The 24,588-nt window shown below is 37.0% G+C and overlaps 1 protein-coding gene across 1 annotated transcript in view; it reads right to left on the bottom strand.

Moving 5' to 3' along the window:
• Window positions 1-310: 310 nt before the first annotated feature.
• LRP1B (LDL receptor related protein 1B) overlaps window positions 311-24,588 on the bottom strand; it is a 474,351-nt gene continuing 450,073 nt past the window's right edge. Inside the window, exons 84-90 of the mRNA XM_066190543.1 lie at window positions 22,861-23,035; window positions 22,140-22,244; window positions 10,814-10,890; window positions 8,614-8,704; window positions 6,182-6,326; window positions 5,049-5,147; window positions 311-2,682 (exon numbers count right to left, since the gene is read on the bottom strand). Of these exons, the coding sequence (XP_066046640.1) occupies window positions 2,542-2,682; window positions 5,049-5,147; window positions 6,182-6,326; window positions 8,614-8,704; window positions 10,814-10,890; window positions 22,140-22,244; window positions 22,861-23,035 (833 nt within the window). The 3' untranslated portion in view covers window positions 311-2,541. The remainder of the gene's footprint in view (window positions 2,683-5,048; window positions 5,148-6,181; window positions 6,327-8,613; window positions 8,705-10,813; window positions 10,891-22,139; window positions 22,245-22,860; window positions 23,036-24,588) is intronic.

Consider the following 24,588-nt stretch of genomic DNA (forward strand, 5'->3'; position numbering starts at 1 on the left):
TTATTACATCTATGTGCAATTTAAAGATTTTTAAGTATGGTGATGGTAGAGTTCAATATCTCCATCAAAATTCTGCCTACATACTTATGACCTCATTCTGATCTACATCAAATATTTAATAGCTCCAGTAACATCAACTGTGTATTTACAAGGAAATAAATTTATTATTTATAAATAATTAACTCTCAAGCAAGTGTAAAGTAAATAAAATGCCTCAGTGAAGGGAAACTGAGACATCACAATAAGTAAAATTCCTCAGGCCTGTGTAAGAATTCATGTTTTGAAATTCATGTTACTTCTACAGCCACCCGATAAAATTTAGATCTACATGAGTTTTGAAGAGAAGAGATTCTCTGCCAGAAAATGAATGGTAAAGTTTCTGAAATGTCCAACTACTTACTCCTCATAACAACTGTAATTATGAAAAAAAAAAAAAAAAAAATAAAAAAGAGGGCCTAATCCATCTCTGATGATGTCAGCAGAACAAAGGCAGAACCTGTGGAATCGTAGCTGTGTGGTATGAAACTATTTAATACAGTATTTTTATAGAAAAAATAATAGCTTTAAAATTCTATTGACATTAATATACAGCTATACACCTAAGTCATCCAAACACGTGCAGAGCTGCAAAAACATTCAAATAGAATTTGTATAAAAAGCAAAAATTTTCATTAGGAAAAGGGATTTAGCCATTTGTACAAATAAATGTTCTTCCGTTTCAATTTGATCTTTCTTTAGCTTTCATTTTATAAGTTAAATTTAAAAATTAGTCAACACACTGAATTAAGTATGTAGATTTTCATTTAAATAAATCAGTCAACAATTTTTTTTATAAAGTATTTAACACTTCATTGTAGAAACATAGGCAAAATGACTATTATAACCAAAATGAAAAATACCGTTCAATTTAAAAAAATGTACTTAAACAAGAACCTGAAAAAGTTTATGATATGCATAACATTGTTCAAGCAAAATTGCACTAGTATTACATAAATCAAGAGTTTTATAAAGGCCCCAATATGGCAAAGTTTAGAAATAGGTAGTATGCATGCACAATAGTACAACAAAAATCTCTTATAAAACAGCAGTTATTTTTGTAATGCTTGTACAAAGGGAATAAAGAGCAACCACAAACATATTTAATCTGTTAGGTTAATATATTATGATAGCTAAAAGTCAGTCATGTCTAGCAGAGGAAGGAAGAGTCCTCCACAGTATATGTGTGAATACGTCTTTTGTGCCTTTAAAGTTATGTATAAAACATTTTGATTCAGTTCAAACCTGAAAGTAACTGCATCCTTTATTTCCATCAAAATTAAAAAAAGGTCAGTTGGGTTTTGCCTTTTAGCAACAACAGAAAACAGGCCAGGTCAGAGAACTGCTGGAAACTGATACTGATGCTTTTCACTTTTGATACTTGGACTTGGATATTGAACCCAGACTACTGAAACTTGGGCTTTGGTAAGGTTTCACTAATATTTTTTATCCTTTTAACTCCACAATACCACAGTTTATCTCAATTTAAAGAAACTGCTGTGTTTTGAATCTTTTAATATCACTAAACAGATGTGAGGGGTTGGTTTTGGTTTTTTTTTTTGTAATGGTCAAAACCGAATGCTGTGATCATCTGAGTGTGCTTAAGGTTTGGGGTCTGGCTTTTTCCCTACTGCTTGGTGTGTGTTGGGGAGTCATTAATCCGTAAGAACTGCGTGTGATTAAGTGAATAAACATGTAAAGCATGTGTAGGCAATGCCCTCTTGTGCTCTAGGGTGGCTACTGTCCTACAGGACTGTTGGAATTCGAATGCTTTGTCCCACAGCAAGTAAGGTTTCAGCTTCCAAGATATATCGTTACTATGTTCTATAAGGTTTTAATAAATACAAAGCTTGTTTACATGGTATAATATGTTTAGTATATCATGTACAGTCACTGAATTTCTGAAACATAATCATTGTGTTCATGCAGATCATTAGATGTTTCACTTCTATAGTCTTGTTTGCTTCTTGGCAACCTAAAGCTAATTTAAAAGCAAGTTATGTTTGTTTGTGAAAAGTTATCTAGCTTCATCAGGATCTGAAGAGAAGTTCTAATGGGCACAAAGAAGAGAGTAGACCATTCAATCATTCTTTCACCATTTAAAATAAACAAAATTACACACTGTACTACAGCTTCCAGACTACATAATGAAAAAGTGCAGATACCATCTTTATCGATTAAGTAGAACCAAAAAAAGTTCATAGAAAATAGATTGCTCATTTTCACGCTACAAACGAATATGTTGTTTGCCATTTTAACAAATTTAAAGGTGTGTTATTTCAGCAGCATTGTTGTAAATTGTACCGTAGTGCAGTTTCTTTTTCATAAAAATACCTTACAAATGGTCAGTCAAAAGTCATCAGCAAAAGAAAAACCCAGAAAACAATCAACCGAACAAAAAACAGAGGTAATGCTGATGCCAAAACAATTATAATACTGTTGGTACATAGAAAAGTAATCCTTATATTTTATACATTTATACAGAGTATAAAAGGTAACAGCAGATTATGCCACAGTCTCCCTTATCCCAATATCTATTTTCTTTGGAAGAAGTTCTCTTCTTTCATCAACACTTGCTAAGGAGTTTCGACAGTTTTGTCCATCCACGTATAACTTTGCATATACTGGATTGGCGTAATTTGTTGGCTGCAGAGAAATTAAGCAAACATTGGATCAGTCAGACTGAATCAAAATTAGCATTTATGGAAATGGAAATGGCTTTGTTAAAGCAAGAACAAGTACACATAAAATACAACGGGACATATTTAATAGATACCTGGACGTCTGCACACCTGATGATGAGTTAATTATTTAGTTGAAAATTAAATTCAGGATGAGACATGCTATTAAAGTAACCAATGGCATGACATGCAGCATATTATGATATTAAAACCATAAAAACATTGATGAAAATTAAATGAAAAACCTTGAAAAAAATGTCTCTGAGGTTGACTCGTCCACCTTATTACACTGGAAGATTTCAGAATAGATATGAAGGAGTTTATAGGGAAGGTGCACTGTGAGACCATGTGACAAGTTTAACAGTAGAAAACTGCAGCCAACAGTTTCCATATATTACCTGTTCTAAGACATCAGCATCCCATCAATAGCTGACCATGTTTTCGAATTCTGTGGCCCAAATACACAACATGATTTGACCAAAAAATTCAAAACTTTTGTCATGTAAATTAAACTTTAACAATAAACCAGCATAACTGTTAATATATCATAGTAGTTACAAACTGAGAAGTCTTTTCTCAGCAATTTTGGTGGTTTGGACTGTAATGAAAAACATCTGTTGAAATAAGTGGCACTTCAGCATAGGACAAGTCCATTTTTAATGCTGCAAAGCACTTCATTTTGTGAGAAATCCCCTGAGTTGCCACTACTTCCTTCCTACTTTTGTGCTTTTATTGTCTCTAGAAGAACTTTGCTATCCAATTGGAGTTCAGCTTTCACCCATGATAACAGGAAAGGTCGTAATCCTCCTCTTTTTATACCTAATTTATCAGCACTGCTCTGCTTGCACAGATACTGAGTGGAACACCAACAAGCTCTAAAGAAAGGGAAATTAATTTGGTGTAATAAGAAGTGGCTAAACGTTAAATTGGTCAAACCAGACCTGGGTAGGTTTTCCTGAGTTGAGAATATCCTGAGTACACCCTGGGAAACAAGGAATGAAGGATGACTTTACTCTTAGTTCTTCCTTTCCTTGTTGCTCAGCTCTGTTTCTGAGCCCAGGATTCAGATATTCCTCAGGCTGGATAGCCACAGCAGCTGCTCAGTTAGTGAGTTAAAAGCTGCCCATTCCATCTATTACAGATAGAAGTGATTGCCTTTGGTCCAGGCTTTCCTGGGAAGGAGGCAGAACAAGGTGAGCCACACTTATTTAATTAAAAAGAGAGAAAAAAAAAAGGAAAAAAAAAAAAGCTACTTTCAGTTCTGCTGTCTGTCCCCATAGATCTTTATTTCTGTGATCACGATTATAATCAGAAATTTAGTTCTATTTCAGTTGTCAGGACTTCTTTACTTCATTGACAACCATTATTAAGGGTGATAACCACAACAGAACAGAGACTCTTGGCATCTATGCAGTGCCTTATTGAGTTATTAGAATTATATATAATAGTAAGGTCTGCCTCATGATACCTCTTTGAGTGGTACTGATTGTACAAGGCAGTACAGTGAGGTACAGAAAGAAACTGGAGTGACCAGAATTGAAGAGAAAAAGTTAAAGATGGGTGAATATTCTGGCTTTCATCATCCATGGTTCTGTGCTCCATCAGAAAAAAAACGCACCCCATAAAAATTATTAAACTTCCAAATACAACATATTACAGTCATGCAAGAATGTGAATGGCACAAAAGATGGATATATATTGAGGCACATGAAAATGAATGTTGTATTGATGCCCTTTTTGTATCTAAAATCTTAATGTTTGCAAACCTCATACTAAGTTGTAGTAAAAAATCTGATGTTTTAGAAGGAGCTCTTTTATGATATAAATCCACTGAAATTTGAACAATTAAAATATGCTTTGCAAATACTGAAGGAAATTATTAATTTTTAGGAGCATCAAACTCCTCTAAAATAAAAACACCTGTTTCCATTATTTGGGACTATCTTTAAGTTTTATAAACTTCACTAAATGGCTGTAATTCCATAAAAATTGCAGATATATAAGGATACATGGCTCTGAAGGCCATGCTAAACTTATATAATGTTATGGCAAAGCATCACATTGCTTACTATTTTTGTATTCCTTTGCAAAGACACATTTGCAGTTTTAGATTGTGTTACGATGATGGGAGCAGATGAAATTCTGTATGCAGAGGGGGACCCTCTATTTCAAATAGAAAATGTACTATGTACTGTCATTCTTTATTCCATTAAAAGAAGAAAAACAAAATTATAAACAAACATAAAATGCCTCTACTCAAAAATGACAAACAAACTTTCTTTAGCAAGGGGCTGTGGTGGAATGGAATGGACTTGGATCATCATTTCTCACCCCTGTTGATAGTGGTCCTTTCAAGTCAGAGTTTAGGTAGATTGATGGAGCTGTGTGGGGAAGCTTGAATGCAGTGGACCCTCCCCCTATGTATCTGGCCTGTATAAACAGAAAATTTCAGTTTCTGTGCTAATAGAGCATTTTCCATGTGTACTTATCAACACCGTTAAGCAAACAGTGCACCAACTGAAAACATCATTTTAGAGTGATCTGCATTTACAAAAACCTTCTTCCAGGTAATCCTCAGCACAAAAAAAATTCTTACATTCAACAGGAGAATAAAATTCAGCATTTTACGACCATTTTCCACTAAGGATTAGGGCCAGACTTCACAATGAGCATTGGCTCAGCCACTCTGCCTCCAGTGAGTAACCTCATTTTCAGCTTACCTCCTGCACCGAGCACGCTGCCTTGTGTGCGATTCACTGGTGACATTCCTGGAGCTATCAGTAATCCCCTTATTGCTTTGTCAGAAATGGCACAGAGTGATGGGCTGCCCTTTGGTGTGTGTCTGATTAGGGAGCTCTGGGAGAGATAGCGCGGCATTACCCCGCTCATCCCGTGTCACATCACTCAGGGACTTCAATCACTGCCGCGCTGCTGCAGGACTGACAGCATCTCTTACAAGGAAATGATAATAGTCACTGGCTTTGTGCAAACATTTAATCTATCTGTCCCGTCAGGAATCCCAGCTCCTTGTGCCTTGGGAAGTTTTCACACGTGAAATAAGTTAGTCTCATATGTATGAACTCTTTCGTGCTTCAGACAGAGGGTGGCCAACAATCTATTTCCAATTTTAAATATTTGCCACTAGGATAAAAGGACGGGTTGTGGTTTGCCAGCTCATAGGCACATCTGCCTTGACAAAAAAACCCCAATCATTTTGTAGTTAATTTCTAACTCTATTTTGATAAAATACAGGCGCTAGGAAAAATGACCGTCAGACACAGCATCAGACTACAAAATAGCTGTTAATATATATGTGACATTTATTCTAATGAAATCTAATTTGGTTTTATATTCATTAACTAAGTCTAAATGTCATTGTTCTACATTTCTATTCATTACATTTAAAGACAAAATCTTTGCAAGACATAAAATGGCTTGGCCACTAGAAAGAGAAAAGCAATTACCTTTTCTGCATTTAGAGTAAAATCTGAGGCTAAAAGACCACCTTCACTGTGGTCATGGCCCACCTCATACATGTTATATGATGGATTGCCAATTTCTACATTGATTCCTCCGTTTATCATGGGTTGTCTTCTGATAGTTTTTGTCCTGTAATGCATAAACATACAACAAAAAAGAGAAGATAGTGAACTTTCAAGCAAGGCGATGGGTATTTTCTTTTTCTTTAATCTCTAAGATCAACAGGATGAAAAAGCATTTCCTGCAGAGACAATCATAAAATCCTTCCATTTTCCAAGCAAAGTAGCAATCTGAGTCTATGTATAGATCTCACAGGAGCTGGAAGCAGAATTTTATTGTTTTTCTCAATTTGGCTGTAGTGGTATGAATCCACGCAAAGTTCTAACTCGCTGTCTACAACCCTGACTTCCTCCAGGTATTTCCAGATTTCCCTCACTTCCAAGGAAAGCCTTGCAAAGTCATTGCAGATTCCCTGCAGGAATGAAGACAGAGAGAACACCAGCCATATCCCCTTGCTCATTCATTTCACTTGTATTTCAAACCAGTTGCCCAAAGTCAGCTGTAAACTGAGGACAAGAAAATGGTTTCATCACAGTGCATTAAAAATGTATGAACTTCTCATTGTTCCAGTTTGTATTCCCTGCCAGTGGTGATTGGAATGCTGAAGTTCAGCTTGAATTTTCTTTCGAGTTTTAATGAAAGACAGAGCATTATTTTTAACCTTGAATTAGGTATCAGTAAAGATAAGTGGTTGAGTTGAATTGTTTCTGTTGCTGAATTCATTTCTTTTAGCTGAGGAGGTGATTTCAGGCCCAAGCAATTGAAATAACCTCAAGAGGGTAATTTTTTCCCAATGCAATATGTTCTCTAGAATTACAAGGGAATAATAGGGAGGTCACAGTCAGGATGATAACAGTCAAGTCCTCTTGTTGGCTGAGTAAGATGCAGTCAGTGTCTGAAATCCAATATATTAAATGATCTGTATTTTTCAGAAATGCCATTGAAAAAAAACATTTCCTAAAATAGGCACTTAACAGTAGCATGCTAGTGTTGATCAACTACACCTAGTTTCATACTTGACAGTCTTCTCTGAAGAGATAAAATAACTCTAAAATACATTTTCACATATAATTTTAAGAAGAAGGCCCTTTATTGAGGCTAGTTCTGTTTCTTTACTGAAAATCTATTATTTAACAAGCGATTCTCAGTCGCCTAAATAATTTACAGAGCAGCAACTGGTTTCAGGATTTGGCTATCACTAAACTTGGTGTTTTAGGTGCAGCAGCACATAATGACATCCCTGGAGTCTGGCAGGGTCAGCCTTACTAACAGAATGGTCAGGAAATGTATTTATCTTATTGGCTTTACAAAAAGGTTTTAAAAATTGATGCTCACTAGTTTACACCAGAGTTTGCAGGGGATAGAGATGCTGCCTGTGATGCCAGATCATAGTAACTTAAAAGATTCTTTTTAGCCTGGAGCACTGAAATTGTCTCATAAATGGCCACATTTGCAGAAACAACAGATTCATCACTTATTTCTAAAGGACTTAACAAAGAGACATTATCTTGGTTTCAGATGTGGGGTAACAAGCCCCAGGAGAAAGGAAGACAGCTGCTCAAGGCCAACAGGCAGGACAGCTAAGGGCTTGAAGTAAATGGTTTGCTCTCTGATTCTCACTCCGCCTTCCCTAGTGGGCCATGTCCTCATTACCAGGAATCTTCCCTTGCTAAATCTGCATCACCATCAACATAATGTTCTTTGAACATGTGAAGGGTAGCAGCTCTCTCAGGTGTCTCATACAGCAGAAACACTCTCCAGCTTCCCCTGGCCACCAAACACGGCCTTGGAAGGAATGCCCAAAGTCAAGAAGTCAAACACAAGTCCTCAAGGTCATTATCAGCTCTAAGGCAGCTAAATCCAAGAGAACAAAATATTCCCTGCTCAGTGCTGGAATTTGACTTCCTGTGCAAGATACTGAAGGAAACACAGTAATGAGGAAAAGGTTTGGGACTTTACAGTAAATACTTTGAGTAATGTTTACATCTTCAATATAACTCAAAGATGTAAACAATACTTAGAATTTGAGTATGTGGTTTCAATGAAATACCTCTCTTCTTTTAAGTTCTCTAAGTCTCTGGATAAAGTTATTAACACTCATACAGCCTTGTCAGGATTGATCAAAGTGGGTAAGAACTACAATTTTTTATCCACTGCAGGAGGAACACAAGTATCAATAACAGAGGTGGTTGTTCCAGCAAGAACCAAAATGTAACTGATTCACTGCCTCCGGAAACAAGCCTTGGGTCATTTGTTGTGTTTTTGTTTCTCACATAAAGTGATTTTTTGTATATCAGAAAGATGTAAATACTTTAAAAGTTTTTTTAACTTCATAAATCAATATAAAATTACTTACCTTCGTTTCCTTTTGCAAAGAAATAGTCCAATTACAAGTGTAGTGATCAAAGTCACCAGTAAAACAAGAGGAACAATGATTGCTATGCTTCCTAAAACAGAAGGAAATATCATTGAATAATCATGGCTTCACGGCTGTAAAACAGTTCAATTAATTAAAAGAGAATGATTTCCCACACCAACAATGCAATTTCATGTGATGAGCTTCACTCATCAATTTGAGATTTTAATGATGATCAATAAAAAGCCCAACTTCATTACAGATAATAGTGTACACACAAGTACTTTTATAAACAAATCAGGACTTTCCTCTTTTTGGATACCAATATACTTTGGACTAATTCCCTGCCCTCATTTGCAGCAATAGTCCATGAAAGTCTGGAATTGCTGAGCAATTTGGACTGGAGTGGCACGGCCACTGACTGCCACCAGGATCTTCAGCAGTTTAGGTCATGCAATTATTAATTTAAAATATCCAGTAGGCTTGGCTCTGGTTGAAGAATGAATTAATATTTATGGATACCTATTGTCCTTATTTGTGGGATAATAAAAAAGCAGTGAACAATCTTCATTTGTAGATGGTTGGTGCATTCCTGCATTTTGCTGCATTTTACTGCATTGTACTCGAGAGCCAACAATTTTGTTATGTTGATATAGGCAATCACAAAAACTACAATAATGCTTAATGCAGCAGAAAAACAGTGCATGATCAGACAGCAGTGTTAGAGGAGAGTAGGGAACAGGGAAGAACAAAATGGGCTTCTCATTATTTTGGCAGATAATTTCACTGAAATGTGACTATTTGCAAAAAATAAGGTCAGCAACTGTACCCTTATTTCTGAGCTTTACTTTAAGTATCTGCTCATAAAGAAATACATGCAACAAATAATTTTATGTTATAAATACAGGACTTATAAAACCAGTAATTCGGCATAAAGCCAGTGTGGAGTGCCATGTATTTTCTTTAATATCACAATCCTTAACGGGTGGAAAACAAAAATATTGCTGGTTGTTTCACTGGCAACATTTATTGATTTATTAAAAAAAATAAGCTGCTGGCAGTGTCTGCTCTACATTAAGCACAGTCTAAATAAAGAATTGAAAAATGCTTTGAATTCTGCCTGAAGGCTTTCTGCCTGAGAGCCAAGTCAGGTTATCAGAGACACAAAATGAAAGTACTGAATAAAAACTTGAAGAATCCTGAGTTCACTTCAGCTTATGGAGATTCAGCATGTAAAGGATATTACAACAGGTCTCTTTTAAGAAAACATTTGATAAATAACTGCATTAAGTTCTACTTAGATGCCAAAAAAAAAAAAAAAAAAAAAAGTTTAATTTTGTCTTGGCATGTAAACATTCAGAAAAAACCCTGAAAAACATCTCTCCGGGCATGAGTTGCCATTTGGTGGCCATGGTGCAGCCTGGGGTCTAGGAGGAGCCCATTCCCCAAACTGCAGCTGCTCTATCCTCACAATGAAGCAGTGATCTGAGTTTCGCCTGCTTTTTTTGCCTATTTCCAGCTCGTGAGTGCTCTTTCACTTGTGTGGAAGGCTGGGAAGGTTTCATCTGAGCACCAAGCTGACCTGAATAGCGGGCAGCTCATTGTGCTGCTGCAGTTGGGCTAAATGTGACCAAGGCAGGTACAGCAGGGCACCACTAGCACACTCAGCACTCTGCAGGGAACCTTGTCCAGTTTCAGCTGCCAATAGTGCAGCAATGCCAGCCTTTTATGCTTACAAATGTGTTTAAAAAAGTTCAGCAGGAGCTATTCTTACTTTCAGGACGATTTTCACAGTAGGTAAAAATTCACGCCTCTGCAGACGGCCAATACAGGAGTTATGCACTACTTACAGCTCTATTTTTGATGCTTTCAGTAGGATTTAAATGGTCAGAGGTCTCCCACTACATCCCTGCACAGGGCTGATATGGCCAAATGCTTGTCACTTGATATGATTTCCTTAAGAAAAGTGCAGCTTGCTCTTGGAGCTGGGAGCGTAAGGCCTAAGAACTGCATCCAAACCGCCTCGTGCAACACCAAATGGTGATCAAAAAGTCAAGAAATATCTACATTTTGGGTCTTTTTAAAAGAAAATTATAGAAATTACGAGCATTTTTCACAACACAAACTCACATTTTAAAATAGCACAAGGCTTAAAGTCATCCAAATTTGACAAGTGACAGCAGTTATTGGAAGTACTTACTAGTGCTGATGTTGTCAGACTTGCTGCTTTTGGGAGCTGGCCTCTCACACTGTGTGCCTGACCAGTTGGCTGAACATCTGAAAGGATCCAATTAGGATGGGAAAGTTAATAAATGTCAGCTATTAGCACAGTAAGCCATGAAAAAGACCACCAGCATCTTCTCAAGAGCTACACCAATGACAGCAGTGCTTCTACAAAACCAACAAGGAGCCTCATGGAAGGAGTCAGCAGGACTCTGCCGCAGCACTGACAACATTCTGAGTAGGGATTTAGTTTAAAACTACACCTTTGTGTATTATATTCCTATTATTAACACTGCAACCTTAATTCCAGAGATATTTTCTAATGTCTCAAAAAATAAAACAAGTTTAATCGAAGGTATATTAGCATTTTAACTTTTTAAGCACTGAACTTTACAACCAGATGTTTATTTGCAGAAATAAATCCACATCTGTGTGTGTGTAAGCAGGCATGTGAGTCAAAGAATAAGAGTTGTTCTAAAGGGACAGGAGCATCTCCTGGCCTCAGAAAGCCGTAAATATTGTTTATATACAGAATATGTGTTCCAGGAGCCAGGTGCCTGGATTATACACAGCTTTCCTGCTGTAATTTCCTTGTGTGAATATCAATATGCAAAATATTTCCTCAATTGGGATTCAGAACACTTTCCATGCACACAAGGAAACACAAGGAGTCCATGGAAGCAGACTCAGCAAATCCATCAAAAATGGGAACAAATACCTGAATGAAATTCAATTGCTTATTCAACCTGCTGTAAATATGATTAAGTTTACTACAGACTCTCAAACTCTCCTTGTGGAAACGGCAGGAAGTAGTCACTTCTCATCTGTCTCTGTTGCACATTGTGCAATGAATCATGCTTTTTTTTCAAGTATTTTTGAATTATGTATGAATTTCAACATGAGTTATCTTCAGGGAGGTGCAATAGAGCGTTACCCTCATACAGTCCCAAGAACTGCTGCTATCTGATGTCTTCCTAAGGATTTAATAAATTGCAAGGTTTAGAGGTGGTTATGCTTAACAACTGATATTGTTCTATAATAAAAGAAGTTTTGGAAAGATACCAAATATTCTGGACAAAACCAATGCCATTCTCAGAGGAGAGTCATAGGCAGCTTTGCTGGTGATGCTTTGGGCTCTCTTCTGTCTTTGCAGATCTGCAGAAGACTGGCTCGTTTCTCCCCTTGCCCCTAAGCCTATTCCAGCACAACCTGACATTCAGACAAATCTCTTTACTGGGTTTCATATTAAGCTTGAACTTCTTTTGGGAACTTAATTTAATTTTTTGGTGGGATACACTATGAAAGTGTTTAAGCTCTAGAGAGCGAAGGCACAGAGTGTCTTTACAAGCATTATTGATTTTTTTATATATGTTGATTATCATTGCTAGTTGATGCATAAACTGTCACACACTAGCTAAATTGCATTATAATTTAGAAGTTCTTCATTTTTATTCAAATAAGTTTGCTTACTTAAATAAATATGGTAAATACACACTTAGGTTTCCTCACTGCAAAGAACCCCCAATTCCTAATTACACATATGCTTCACAATGATATATTTTATAACTGAACCCAACTGACTTTTCCACCTGCTCACCATCACCTCAGCACACTGTAAGTCACAGGGAACACGACTTTAATCTTTCACAAGATGCATCTGCTCCTTTTTCTTTCCAGATCTCTTTTTAGCAATTATGTAAGACAGAAATGCTTGCACTGACAGCTTACCTTACTAAAATACTTTTCAAGGAACTTGCCTTTTAAAATTATCAATTTTCAACATACAGCTGCAAAATAAGTGTCTCCATTCTTGTAGAGAAACACTATATGTCTTTATACCTAGAATATTCTACTTGTCTCCAAGCTGTTGGCACGTGGCAAACATGAAACAAATTATTTATATTTCTTACTGATATTTTGCATCATTCTTGCTCAGGATTCAGCTCATGTAGTTAAAACTTGTGATGACAGGCAATTTGCATTTAATACTACACTATTGAAGGGGAAAAAATAATTTTGGAGTTAGACATATCTAACTTTGCAACTAAATTCTTATATTAAATATTTCAAATGCTTCCATTGTATATAAAATCATTGTGATAAATCTGTTGTTAAAACAGTGTAGACAACATAAGACAGTGAGACCAGCAAAAGAATCACCATGAAGCATTCAAGTACAAGCCCATGAGAAAATTGTATAATGTACAATTACATTCTTTAAAACCTTATAGCAGTCATGTTATCACAACATCTGGTGAAGAAAAAAGAAATCCTACATCTAGATATGCAGCAAACAGAGGAGAAATTAAGGCAAAAAATATTAAAAGTTCTTTACCTATCTTCTCATTCTAATTGCAAAAATCAGTAATATTGAAACACCTGAGGCATTTGATGGAAGTCTCATAAAAACATTGTTCGTTGCCACTACATTTTAATTTTTTCCCCAAATGCTTGCTTTCTCCAATAAAATTTGAAAAGATTGAAACTGGAAGGATGGCAGTCATTTCCTTTTGCACTTTGAGGTGAAATGATTGCCCTTTGATGGTCCAGCAAGGTACGAAAGGCTTGTGTTGGGCACACAGAAGAGGAAAAGAAATAAAGCCCAGGGGAAAGGGTTGTTTTCTGCAAGGGAATTTGACATAGAAAATCAGCCATGAGCAGGCACATGAATAATGGTGGGGTTGGGACATGGACAACTATTCATGCAGGAACATGGGAAATGAGCAGATCTTAACCCGTTTTAATTGTCTGCAGAGATAAATTATTCTTAACACCAACATTTCTCATGTCAGGACTTTTAAATTCAGTCTGCTCAGTTCCTAGCATGGGAACTGACTCCTGGTTCAGTTTGATGCACAGTAATTTGTCCTTTTCCAAGCTCCTTGGTATCATGATTTGCCGCTCTGTGCCATTTTCAGGGGCTGTGTGGTCAGACAGGACATTTGCAGCACGAGCAAACAAAAGTGCATTAACGAAGTAGAACCACATAATCCACTTTGTTTCATCAGAGATGTTCACACCATCACAAACTCGGGGGAAGGAACAGTAAAAATGCCTAATTTGAGTCACTCCCAGACAAATACAGATGGAAACAGATGGGGAAGCTGACAGTGAAGGACAGGCTGGAGTCAGCTCCGTGGTGCAAGGTGCTGCAGAGAACATCTCAGGTGCAAATCTCCAGTTCCCAGCAGAACCAGAGTAAGATCAAAGAGCAGCAGTACCACAGGGGATGCCAATATGAAAACTGAGAGTGAATGTAATAAATAAAGGTTGTACATATTCTGCTGCCAAGGTCATTAATAAAACTGTGACAGCTCTCTCTGTAACAATTTAGCTCTACATTTCTAAAGAGATGAGAGCTTGGGAAGAGCCTTCTGAAGTACAGAATGCCTGCACCATTGGAATTATCTATTTGGAGGAAATAGCAGTGCAGAGAGAGACATTTAAAAAACCCAAAATTTCAGTTGAGATTCTAAAGGTGTTGTACTTAGAGTGAGGAATGTTTAGAATGAAGATATTTGCATTTCCAAGACTGATCATGCTGTTGTGACAGAGTCTATTCATGACAGAAAATGTTTCTCTCCTTCTGTATAACCCTTACAGGTGAGTGTGATCAAACATCCTGAACTTCATTATACAGGTACCTGACCATTTGACTATGAAATTACTGATAAATAGAAAAAAATAGTAAAAAAAGTTAATTTGGTGGCAGTGTGCAGCTTTTCTTTTAAAATTTTGTTTCTTTTTTTCTCCCTCTTTGTGCCACAGGCATTGTCATAAAAATATAATACAGACGGCATAACATGCAGTTAAAAGTGCTTTTGTAGACAACTGTTTTCCAACTCAATATACCAGTGCAGATCCAAAAATGACAACAGCATTGAAAGATTAGTCTAGAAGTGTAACAGAATCTGTAGAACAGTCCTTACAGAACAGAGGTGGAAGGGGAACTGAAAATGTTTCTTAGCTATGAATGATATTTCTTCATTATAAAAAGTGATTTTCTAACTTTGCTTTTCCTTTTGTTCATGACATAGCCAAATATACTAAAACATCCAGGAAAGGCTCTTTTCTCGCTACTTTAAGAACACCTAACATTAAAATTTCACTGGAACTTGTCTCATCATTAATATTAAAACAAGAGAACATCTGGATTACAGTTATTTACCACCTATATTAAATTGCATTGAAAGAGAGAAATAAAAATTCCCTTTTTCCCCAAAAACTCTGTAGGATACCAGAGGATGACAAAAGCCTTGCACTAAACTAAACATTAAAATATTCCTTATAATTTAGGAATACTTCTGCAGATGTGCTTTGTTCGTACAGGGAGCTGATATAATAGAGTTAAACCCACTGATAAACCCTCTAAAGTAAAGCACTTTCATAACAAAGACCAAAAATCCCACCCCAGGACTGATCAATAATTGCACATTCTGTGTAGCTTACCCCTCTATTGTAGGGTTTCATTATTTTCAAGTCATAACTTTTCCATAATCATTTCATACCTAAACAAACCACGTTTTATTAGTTTTGTCTATTGATCATCCCTCAACTTCATAAAAGGAAAATAATGTAGAAGCTGAGGGATAGAAAATTTATACTTGTTACCTGAAAATACAAATTACCTTCAATCCAATACATTCAGAATAAGATAATTACACCATTCAAAAGCAGGCAAAACAACAAAAAAATACTTTTCAGGAACACCAAAAAACCCCCTGAAATTTAGTCACAATACATGTAAAAAAAAAAAAAAAGTTACTTTAAAAATGAATTTTAATTTGGGCATGAGATTACTATGTACAAATCATTATTCACAGTTGCTGCACAATGTTCACTGTAAAAAAAAACAACTTCCAAGTGCAGCTCAGCCTCATTCATCCCAAGACAAGGAAAAGAAGAAACTGAGAATGATTAACCACCATACAATTTGATATATGTGTACAGTATATTCAAGTACTAAAAATAATAACAAAAAATAAATAAAAAAACATGTCCAGGTGACTACTACTGTAGCTGTAATTACACTGAGCAATAAAATGAAAGGAAAAGAGATTGAAATGGTAAAACTCAAAAGGAATGAGAAAAGACTGGGTAAGTAGGTAGATAAAAACCCAAGCATGTATTTCCCAGGCAGTGAATGTTACGCAAATACTATGCAAGTTTTATCTGAACAATTTTAACCTCATGGAGAAAGGATATCTGCATTACAACCTAGTTAGTAAATGCTCCATGAAAAATATACATATTCCTCTTTTCCAAGATCTTAAAATTTCCCCCTCTGACAACCACTCTTGAAACCCCTGTTTGCATTTGGTTCTTGAACTGATACTAGTTTGTGGTACAAAGTGGATAAAAGATCTTTTATCATACAAAGATATAACCTGCGGATTATATTCAGTTTCTAGATATTTATAACAAAGATATTTTTAGTTGAAAAAGAAAGCTCTCAAAGGACTGGCAGAATGCTGTGAAATTCCTGTTGTAATGCAATTGGGGAGCTCATTAAATATACCCCAGGAAATCATATGGAAAGCATTTATTGCAGGATGCTTGATAAAATTTCCTGGTTTGTGCTGCCTCTCAGGGTTACCAGGGCCTTCTCTCAGGCTTTTCAACCCTGTTCTACACCACAGTGGCTTTTTCTACTCAGTCTTCAGAAAATGCCAGTCAGGGGACTGCATGCTACGGTCCTTTTCTTGTCCACAACTGGACCATGGATGTCCTTGATCCATTTTTTGGAGCAGAGGTTTGCCTCTGCTCATGAGTTTATTTATTATAGACCTGCATGTAAATGCAGCACTTGTACAAGCTGCATGTGAACTTAAATAAAAACTTAAATAAAATTCAAAGATTTTTCAACAGGAAGGGAATGTCAGGAGGAAGGTACAGCATCACAGGCACTTGAGCTGCAGGGGAGCTCCTTCATAAAGAGGAATGCACTGATTTATTCCTGAATTCTGTGACCTAAACACACACACACTCACCCCCACACACTCCCCTCACATTGTGTCACTCTCCAGCCTACTGGATATAAAGCTGGAAAGAACAACTTGGCAACACTGGACCAGGTTTCCCAGAAAAGCTGTGGGTGTTCCATCCCTGGAAGTGTCCAGGCCAGCCTGGGGCTCTGAGCAGCCTGGTCTAGGGGAAGGTGTCCCTGCCCGTGGCAGAGGGGTTGGAACAAGATGAGCTTTGAGGTCCCTTCCAACCAAAACCATTCCAGCATTCTGTAAGAACAGTTCTCCTGCTTGTTTTACTCCCACAGGAGCTATTTTTCCTAAATTATCCATGTCTGCACTTCCAGGTTTGAACTTTGTTACCAGTTTTAAGTAACTCCACAATTTGTGCTCTCCCCAGTTGTTCACCTGTGACTTGACCAAAATTCTCCATTAAGAAATTAAGTGACTTATTCTTCACCCTTCACTTCTCAGTTTCCTCTGTAACCAAACTCAGGCTTTCTTCCAAGCTCCTGCATGGCCTCTACCTTATCATTAACACTCCAGGATGACTTGTTCTTCATTACAGAGGAACTGATGTTTGTTCTAATATTGAAATACAACACACTCTTGAATTCCTCTGAGCAGGCAGCACATCCAGCCACAGGTAACTAATGTAATGCTGCACTTTGTCTTCTGGTTTTTATATTTCTATAATGCCTAGTGTATGGGGGTTATGGTTTGATCTCATTTATTTGCAGATAATAGAACACATCCATGTGCAGGTATAAATAACAATAGTAATGAAAATAAAAAGGATGGAATTATAGCAACATATGGTCATGATGAAGGTATAAAAGGAACAAAGCTGAGAGACAGCAGCAAAATTCTAAAGATCTGCTAAAGATCCTGTAATAAAATCATTGCCCATTCAGCAACCAGAGCCACTCTTGAGTACTTGAAAGTTTCAATTCTTTCCAATTCTCTTTACTGGTATCATACAAGGTGTAATCTCTCTCTAAACCCTGCTTCTCCTGCAGGAATGTATATACAGGTAGGTCATTAGTGAGAAGGAAACAGAGACATAAAGAAAGGTATTTATTAAAAGACAGACTGATAGAAGAGATGGAATGAACAGTTTGTGAAATACACAGAAAAAGCATTTCTTGATTATTTCCCACATGAACCTGATCTCCTGATCATTCCTTTTTTACAATTGATTTGTGAATTTCCTGGTGCAATTTATGCATTTGTCCCATGCTTCTACTGTGATGCACTTCACACACAGACCCCACCCATCAGTGAACAGCGCTAAAGAGATCCTTTCAAATGTAGTATGGGAATACTCAAATAACATCTTATGTATAAGATTAAGCTACTTTAAGACACCCTAAGTGGAACATTATTCAGAAAAGGTCATTACCCCAAATTTTGACATTCTGAAATTCTCTCACAATACAAATAATGGGGGTGGGGGGAGGGGGGGGGAGGGAGAATAATAATCACATACCTAAAAATAATGCAAAGAATTAATAATCTAGATTGCATAGAAGTCCAAAGAGAAATCACAGCTTATTCTGCATATTTTAAACCTTGACAGAGCTTTCACTGAAACTGGCAATGGCCTTTACAAACCTTCTTTTTTTTTTGGCTTATATCAAGCCACAGTGAGGCCTTAATTCATTCCTGAAAGGGTTAGGTGAAAACCATCACTCCTCCTTCCAGAGTGCAACTGATATTTAGGTCATTTAGTGCATGCAACATTAAAAAGACACCTTGAGACAGGAAGATAAAATAAAAATGTGTGCTAGCAGTACAAGTTGTTGAAAGGAGAGTCTGTTCTTACAGGCTCAGAGATGCTCTGTATAATTATGGCTTTAGGATTGCCCTTTGGAACAGCTACATCTTATCCTCTATTGTCTTTACTGAATTATAATAAGGGCTTGATTATGTGCAAAGTTTGCATTCTCAATGATTCTGGATGTGAGCGAGAGCAGAGTTCCTGCTGAATGACAATAAACTCAGGCATCTCCTATTTCTTCTAAAAATCACCCACTCTCCAATTAGAGACTGGTTAAGTAAAACTTGGACAAGTGGCTCCTGGAGCATTTGAGAGAAAAAGCAGGAAAGGGACATCCAATATGTGACTTTACAGGCAGCAACATGGTGTTCTTAGGGCTGCATGATTCTGAAAACACAAGTATGATGCATGGAGGTACAAAAAGTTCCAGGCACTGCTGACCACTCCATACTCTTCTAAGTCTAAGAAGTGGTAGTTAGGACATTAATCTTGTTTCCAATGGATTTATGGTACCTCAAACCAGAGAACATTGCAGAATTGCATGAGAACATTGACAAAGCAACTGAGATCATGTTTAAAAAAACCCAGATTATTCATCCTAAGCAGTCACTGTCTTTGCTACCCACCAGACGCCAACATCACATCCCCACAGCATTCTGTGTTTTCATAAACCATTCACTAAGTTTAAATCTGTGTGAATTTCACAATTTCTCTCAAGTCTAGGTTTTTGGTTCATGATTTCACTACTGACTTGTGCATCACAACCACTGAGTGAAGCTACGTTCCTCTGACAGCTGTTTTGTATCTCTCTGTACATCTGCCTTACAGGACTTTCAAAGACTAAGGTTTTTTTCCCTGATGAAGGTCAAAATTTTCTCTTGAAGAAACACACCTAAATCCTTTAGAGAATTGGAGAATACAAATGTTATTTTCTCTTTTAATCAGGGAAGTCAACATTATGATGTAGCTCATGTACTTTTAACAGTCTCTGTTTTACAGCATTATTTCTATAAAATTCTATAAAATTTAATTCTATAAAATTAACAACAAGATCTATAAATACAAGTTTAAATATAATACAGCACCAAAATAGCTGTTCTGTTCCTTTCCCTGTTCAGATAAGGAATAGGAAGTCAGATTCGGACTATAGAACATGTGCAACATCACTATTCACTAAACTTTATGCTATGTAGGATTAACCTGGTAAAATATCTCAAAACATGAGCAATAGAGGGCAAGAGGCATTTTCAGGTTTTTTCCAATTTATTTAGTAAAAATGAAGCCTTTTATTTCTTCCCCTAATGGTACACACACTCCAAATGTATTTTTAAATATACTCATCAGTGCAACTCTCAGAGGGTAAGTGTGTCTTATAGAAATGGTCCCCCAGATTAAGTATATATTGTGAAATGTATGTGAATGTGCATGAGTTGAACCAATGAACTGTGGCCTGGAATGATGTCACAGAATGCGCAGCATTAAGTGGAAGGTTAAACCTACTTGCATCTCGGTTCATTAAACGTGGTTAAAGTGCAAATTCCCTCATTCTGACAGTAGTAATCACAAGGGTTCACTTTCTGGTCACAGCGCTGACTTTTAAACCCCACAGAGCATCTGCAGAATTTCAGTAAAATAGACCTACATAAATATTCTGCCTTGTGCTGAGCAGATTTTAAACGCGTCACAAATAAAGACGGCAAGACACGCACACGTACACGGGCACACACTCACAGAAGACAAAATTAAGTTTTTTCTTTTTCATGGAAAGTCCATCTGACAATACTGAAAAGTTTGCTCATGAGTGTTGATCAAACAGTTTTTAACAGAATGGGTCTATACCGCCTGAAGGGTTCTCAGAGTATTATTGTCAGATGTACATTTCTATTGACTGATCCAGATTGTAATGGCTTTAAAAATGTTCATTACCATTTTCTTAGCATTGTTCATGGTGTTGGTGTATGCTGCAGCATTTATGAGTTGTAAATCTACACACAAATTAAAACACAAAACCGTTTTGTTTTTTTTTTTTTTCCTTGAGATGCTATGGTGTTTTATGCTATGAGAGTTTTATAAGAAAAAAAATAGCGAAAAGTCACAAGCTTCCAAAAATGCCATTCTGGATGTTTCACCAAATGAATCACCAGGCTTAATCATCATATTTGAGCCTATTGTTGCTTTGATATCAGTCTCTACTCCCCAACTAAAGACATTTAAGGAGGCACAAATTAAAAGGAAAATGGTAAAAACAGGTAAAAATAATACTGAAAAAAAAATGAGCAGTTAAAGTACTTACAACTCAGTAAGGGCTACTGTGCAGACCTAAATTACATTGTCTTTAGCCCCAAGCCTGCAAACATGCACTGACAAGTTTCAATGGTAGTGTCATTACAGTTGTGTCTTTTTTCTCTTGCAGAAGTTCCTCTCACAGGGAGGAACTATTGGCCCATCTCTTCCATTAAGAAAATCTAGGCATTTATTAAACTCCTTTGAGAGACTGAATAAAACTCTTTCAAGATCACCTGCAACAAAAAAATGAAGGTGTGGCTGTATCTGTATTCACAAAGTTGTAGTGCCAGATCCCTTTGGGCAACAATTTGCTTATGTCACCCAGGGAATGAGGCACTCAGGTCCAAGTCTGTCTTCCAACATTTCTATCCTTCCAGCCTGGAGGATGCTCTGAACTCCAGGTTCTTTGGAGAAGAGGAAGACCATTGCAAAACGAATATTTTAGGGAAATAACTTAAAAAAAAAAAAAAAAAAAAAAAAAAAAAAAGTATGACTAGGTAGCTCAGAGTAACTGAGAGCAGGAAAGAAATAAATTTGTTGCCAAAGTGATCACTTCAGTATTTTATACTGAGCAGCTGAAAAAGAAGATACACCATAGCTCTCAAGAAAGGAGCAGAGTGGTAGAGTGTAGGCTTTTCTGCTTACAACAATACTTCACTTCTAGGCTACAGAATCCAAATTTCTTTGGCATTTTAAGCCTGAGCTTACGTAAAGCACCCTGAATTACTCTCTCGATCATGGAACAGGAGGGAGAGCACAGTCTCACCTCAGTGCAGCCACAATACTCTGGGCAGGAGAAGGTTAGGGCAGAAATGAGAGATAATGAGCATATCCCCACAAGGGAAATAACCCTGACATCACTTTTGCTATTCTCCAGCCATCAGGAGAAGGGGTTCGCCTCCAAATCTGACCATCTATGTAGGAGAAAAGACTTAACCCACCTCTGAGAAGCAGGGCAGGCAACCTCGAGTTTCCATTCCAGAAAAAAATGCCCAAACAGACCTGAAATTACTATAAGTCTCTGAAGATATATCTTTGTGTCTATATGCATTCACAATAGAGCCCTTAGTTCTAAATTTCAACACACATTTTGCAAAAAAGGTATGCAAAGTATGAGGCTACAGAAATAGCTACAAAACAAATACTGTAAGCTGAAACTGCAACCAGCACATTAATTATCCTAGAGAGACCAAAAATACAGACACATGCATAATAATTTTATTTTTTGTTTTCACACAGGCATTTTAATGATCTGCAGGATGCAGGATACTCACAGACAGACAGGTATATTTGTCTCTGGGTCCAGCTGACAGGTGCCACCATTGTAGCAGTAACCATCACACAGCTGACAGGTAGAGGCAATCTTTCCATTTGTGCAACTGGCATGGTTAAAAAAAAAAAAAAAAAAGCAAAACATAATCAGTATTTCAATAAATCTGAGCATTTCATTGTAAAATCAGTATTTTAATATATTATCGTAAGATCTACTGATTGAAAGAATTCTAGGTTTCTGAATCCTTTTTTTTCTTTTCTGGTTTGAAAAGTTAGCACAGGCAACGATATTATTACACAATACATATTTAGTCTTTCTTTTAATGAAAATAAACTATTATAATACAAAACAACACGTTACCCATGCCTCCAACAGTATTTAGTATGTCTCTATCACTGCCACAGAAAATGCAGCGTGAAGAAATTTCAACAGTACAGAAGAACTCCATTATCAACTAGATTAATTTCAGTGTTTTTAAGTGAAAATACAGTCAGTCTCCTGCTACACTGTGCTTCCTCCAGTTGAGGAGTGCTCCAGAAGTTGGTTGGAAAAGCCAGGAGTGAGTAGGCTTTGCATGGGCAGGAACCACACAGAGGAACTGATCTGATGTGTCTGCTCCAGGGACAAGCTACTGCGTGAGAGGTTGAAAGGATAATGCAGTGGAACTGCTGTTAAATGTAGGACTTTGAACAAAATCCTCCCCCCCACACACACTCACTCACTTGCACACTACGTCACTGCTGTCCTTGCTTATCATGCAGTGTCCCCCGTGGCACCTGAGGCACTTGTCCACCTCACACTTGGGGCCCTCAAAGCGCCCGGGGCAGACGCATTCCACGCTCCCGTCGTCGGAAATGGTGCACGACTCCGAGTTCACGCAGTAGTGGTGGCAAACATCTAAAGCAACACCAGACAACCTGAGTAACCTGATTACTAAAAGACATTAAGGTGCATTATAGAAAAAAATGATACATTACTTTCATGGTTCTTTCACGTTCACAAATTACTTTCATGTTTTAAAAGGCGCCAGAATAAAAAACAAAATTAAAACAGAAGCTGGTGACTCACTGGCAACCACAGGAATCAGGAATGATCCATAAACAGATATATAATATATTAACAATGTAATCTTAGGAAGTGAAATGGAAGTATAAACTCATAAGAGGGCTTCTTTTTTCCCTTCTAGTTGTCTAACCATTTATGGCATCATCCTGCATAATATAAAGACTGCTGATGAGAAAAGCAGAGCAATGTTAATGTATTTAATGGGAGGTTGGCTGAATAAAAATCTTCTGATACATTCACATTACCATTAACGGCATTATGCTAAACTGAAATTGAAGCGATATTTTGAAATAATTAAGTTTTATTTTCATTTATCCACATATTAAAATTTCATGAAGTTCTAATAATAATATATAAAGACATAATCTGTAAGTTCTACAAAGTACTACATACATGCATAAGCTTTACACACTGTGCAAAACCCCATTATTGTATTTAACTGTTTAAATGCCAGTAGGACTGAGATTTCAAGCAGTGAATTCTTTAACTCTTCAGAACCAGCAGTAACTGTCTCAGTTTTCATCCCTTTAAAAAAATCAAATTGCCTAACTGGAGAAGCTTCCAAGAGCTAAAAAATACTGGTATCTTAACATGTTGGTTAATTTTTATTTATGTGGTAGTGACAACTTTATTTTGTGGTTGGTTGGTTTTTTGTTTGTTTGTTTGTTTGGGGTTTTTTGTTTGTTTATTTGTTTGGGGGTTTTTTTTGTTTTGTTTTGTTTTTTTCCTTTTTCTTTTAAAGTCATCATTTAAGCTTCTTAATGGGCAGGGACACCTTCCACTGTCCCAGGTTGCTCCAAGCCTCATCCAGCCTGGCCCTGAACACTTCCAGGAATGGGCCAGCCACAGCTCAGTGCATCACTTGTACCTCAAAGTGAGAAACACATTTTGCTTGTGCTACTCTGTGCTGTTTTTCTTCCTTTCCAAGGACTGAGTACTGCTGGAAGAGTTTTGCTTCCAGGGGGACAGAGCTTGGCTGTTGGAGGAGTTATTTGTTTGAATACTCATTATACGTCTCCACCTGGCCGTGCAGGCTGTAGGCTCAGCTGCTGAAGGAATCAGCAACCAGAGTGGCTTAAAAGACACTAAATTAAGTTGTTCATTGTTCCTCCTTCCCCAGTTCCAGGTATTGGAATGGCAATTTGCAGCAGGGGGGCTGTTTTTGGAACAAAAACGACTGCAGTTTGAAAGCTAATAGTGAGAGTGATTTTATGTAAGAGCAGTGCAAGGGGCATATGTTTGCATGTACATTAGGACAAACAAAATTAACAAAATGAAAACCCATAAATACCTAGGAGCTTTTCATAGGTTATACGTCAAAACAATTATTAGTTTTTAGGACTGATTGCAGTCACAAACACCTTTAATCATCTGCAGCATCTAAA

This window comes from Chamaea fasciata, unplaced genomic scaffold (assembly GCF_029207755.1).
Source record: "Chamaea fasciata isolate MVZ Bird 193981 ecotype frontalis unplaced genomic scaffold, bChaFas1.0.hap1 SCAF_8, whole genome shotgun sequence".
NCBI lineage: Eukaryota > Metazoa > Chordata > Aves > Passeriformes > Sylviidae > Chamaea > Chamaea fasciata.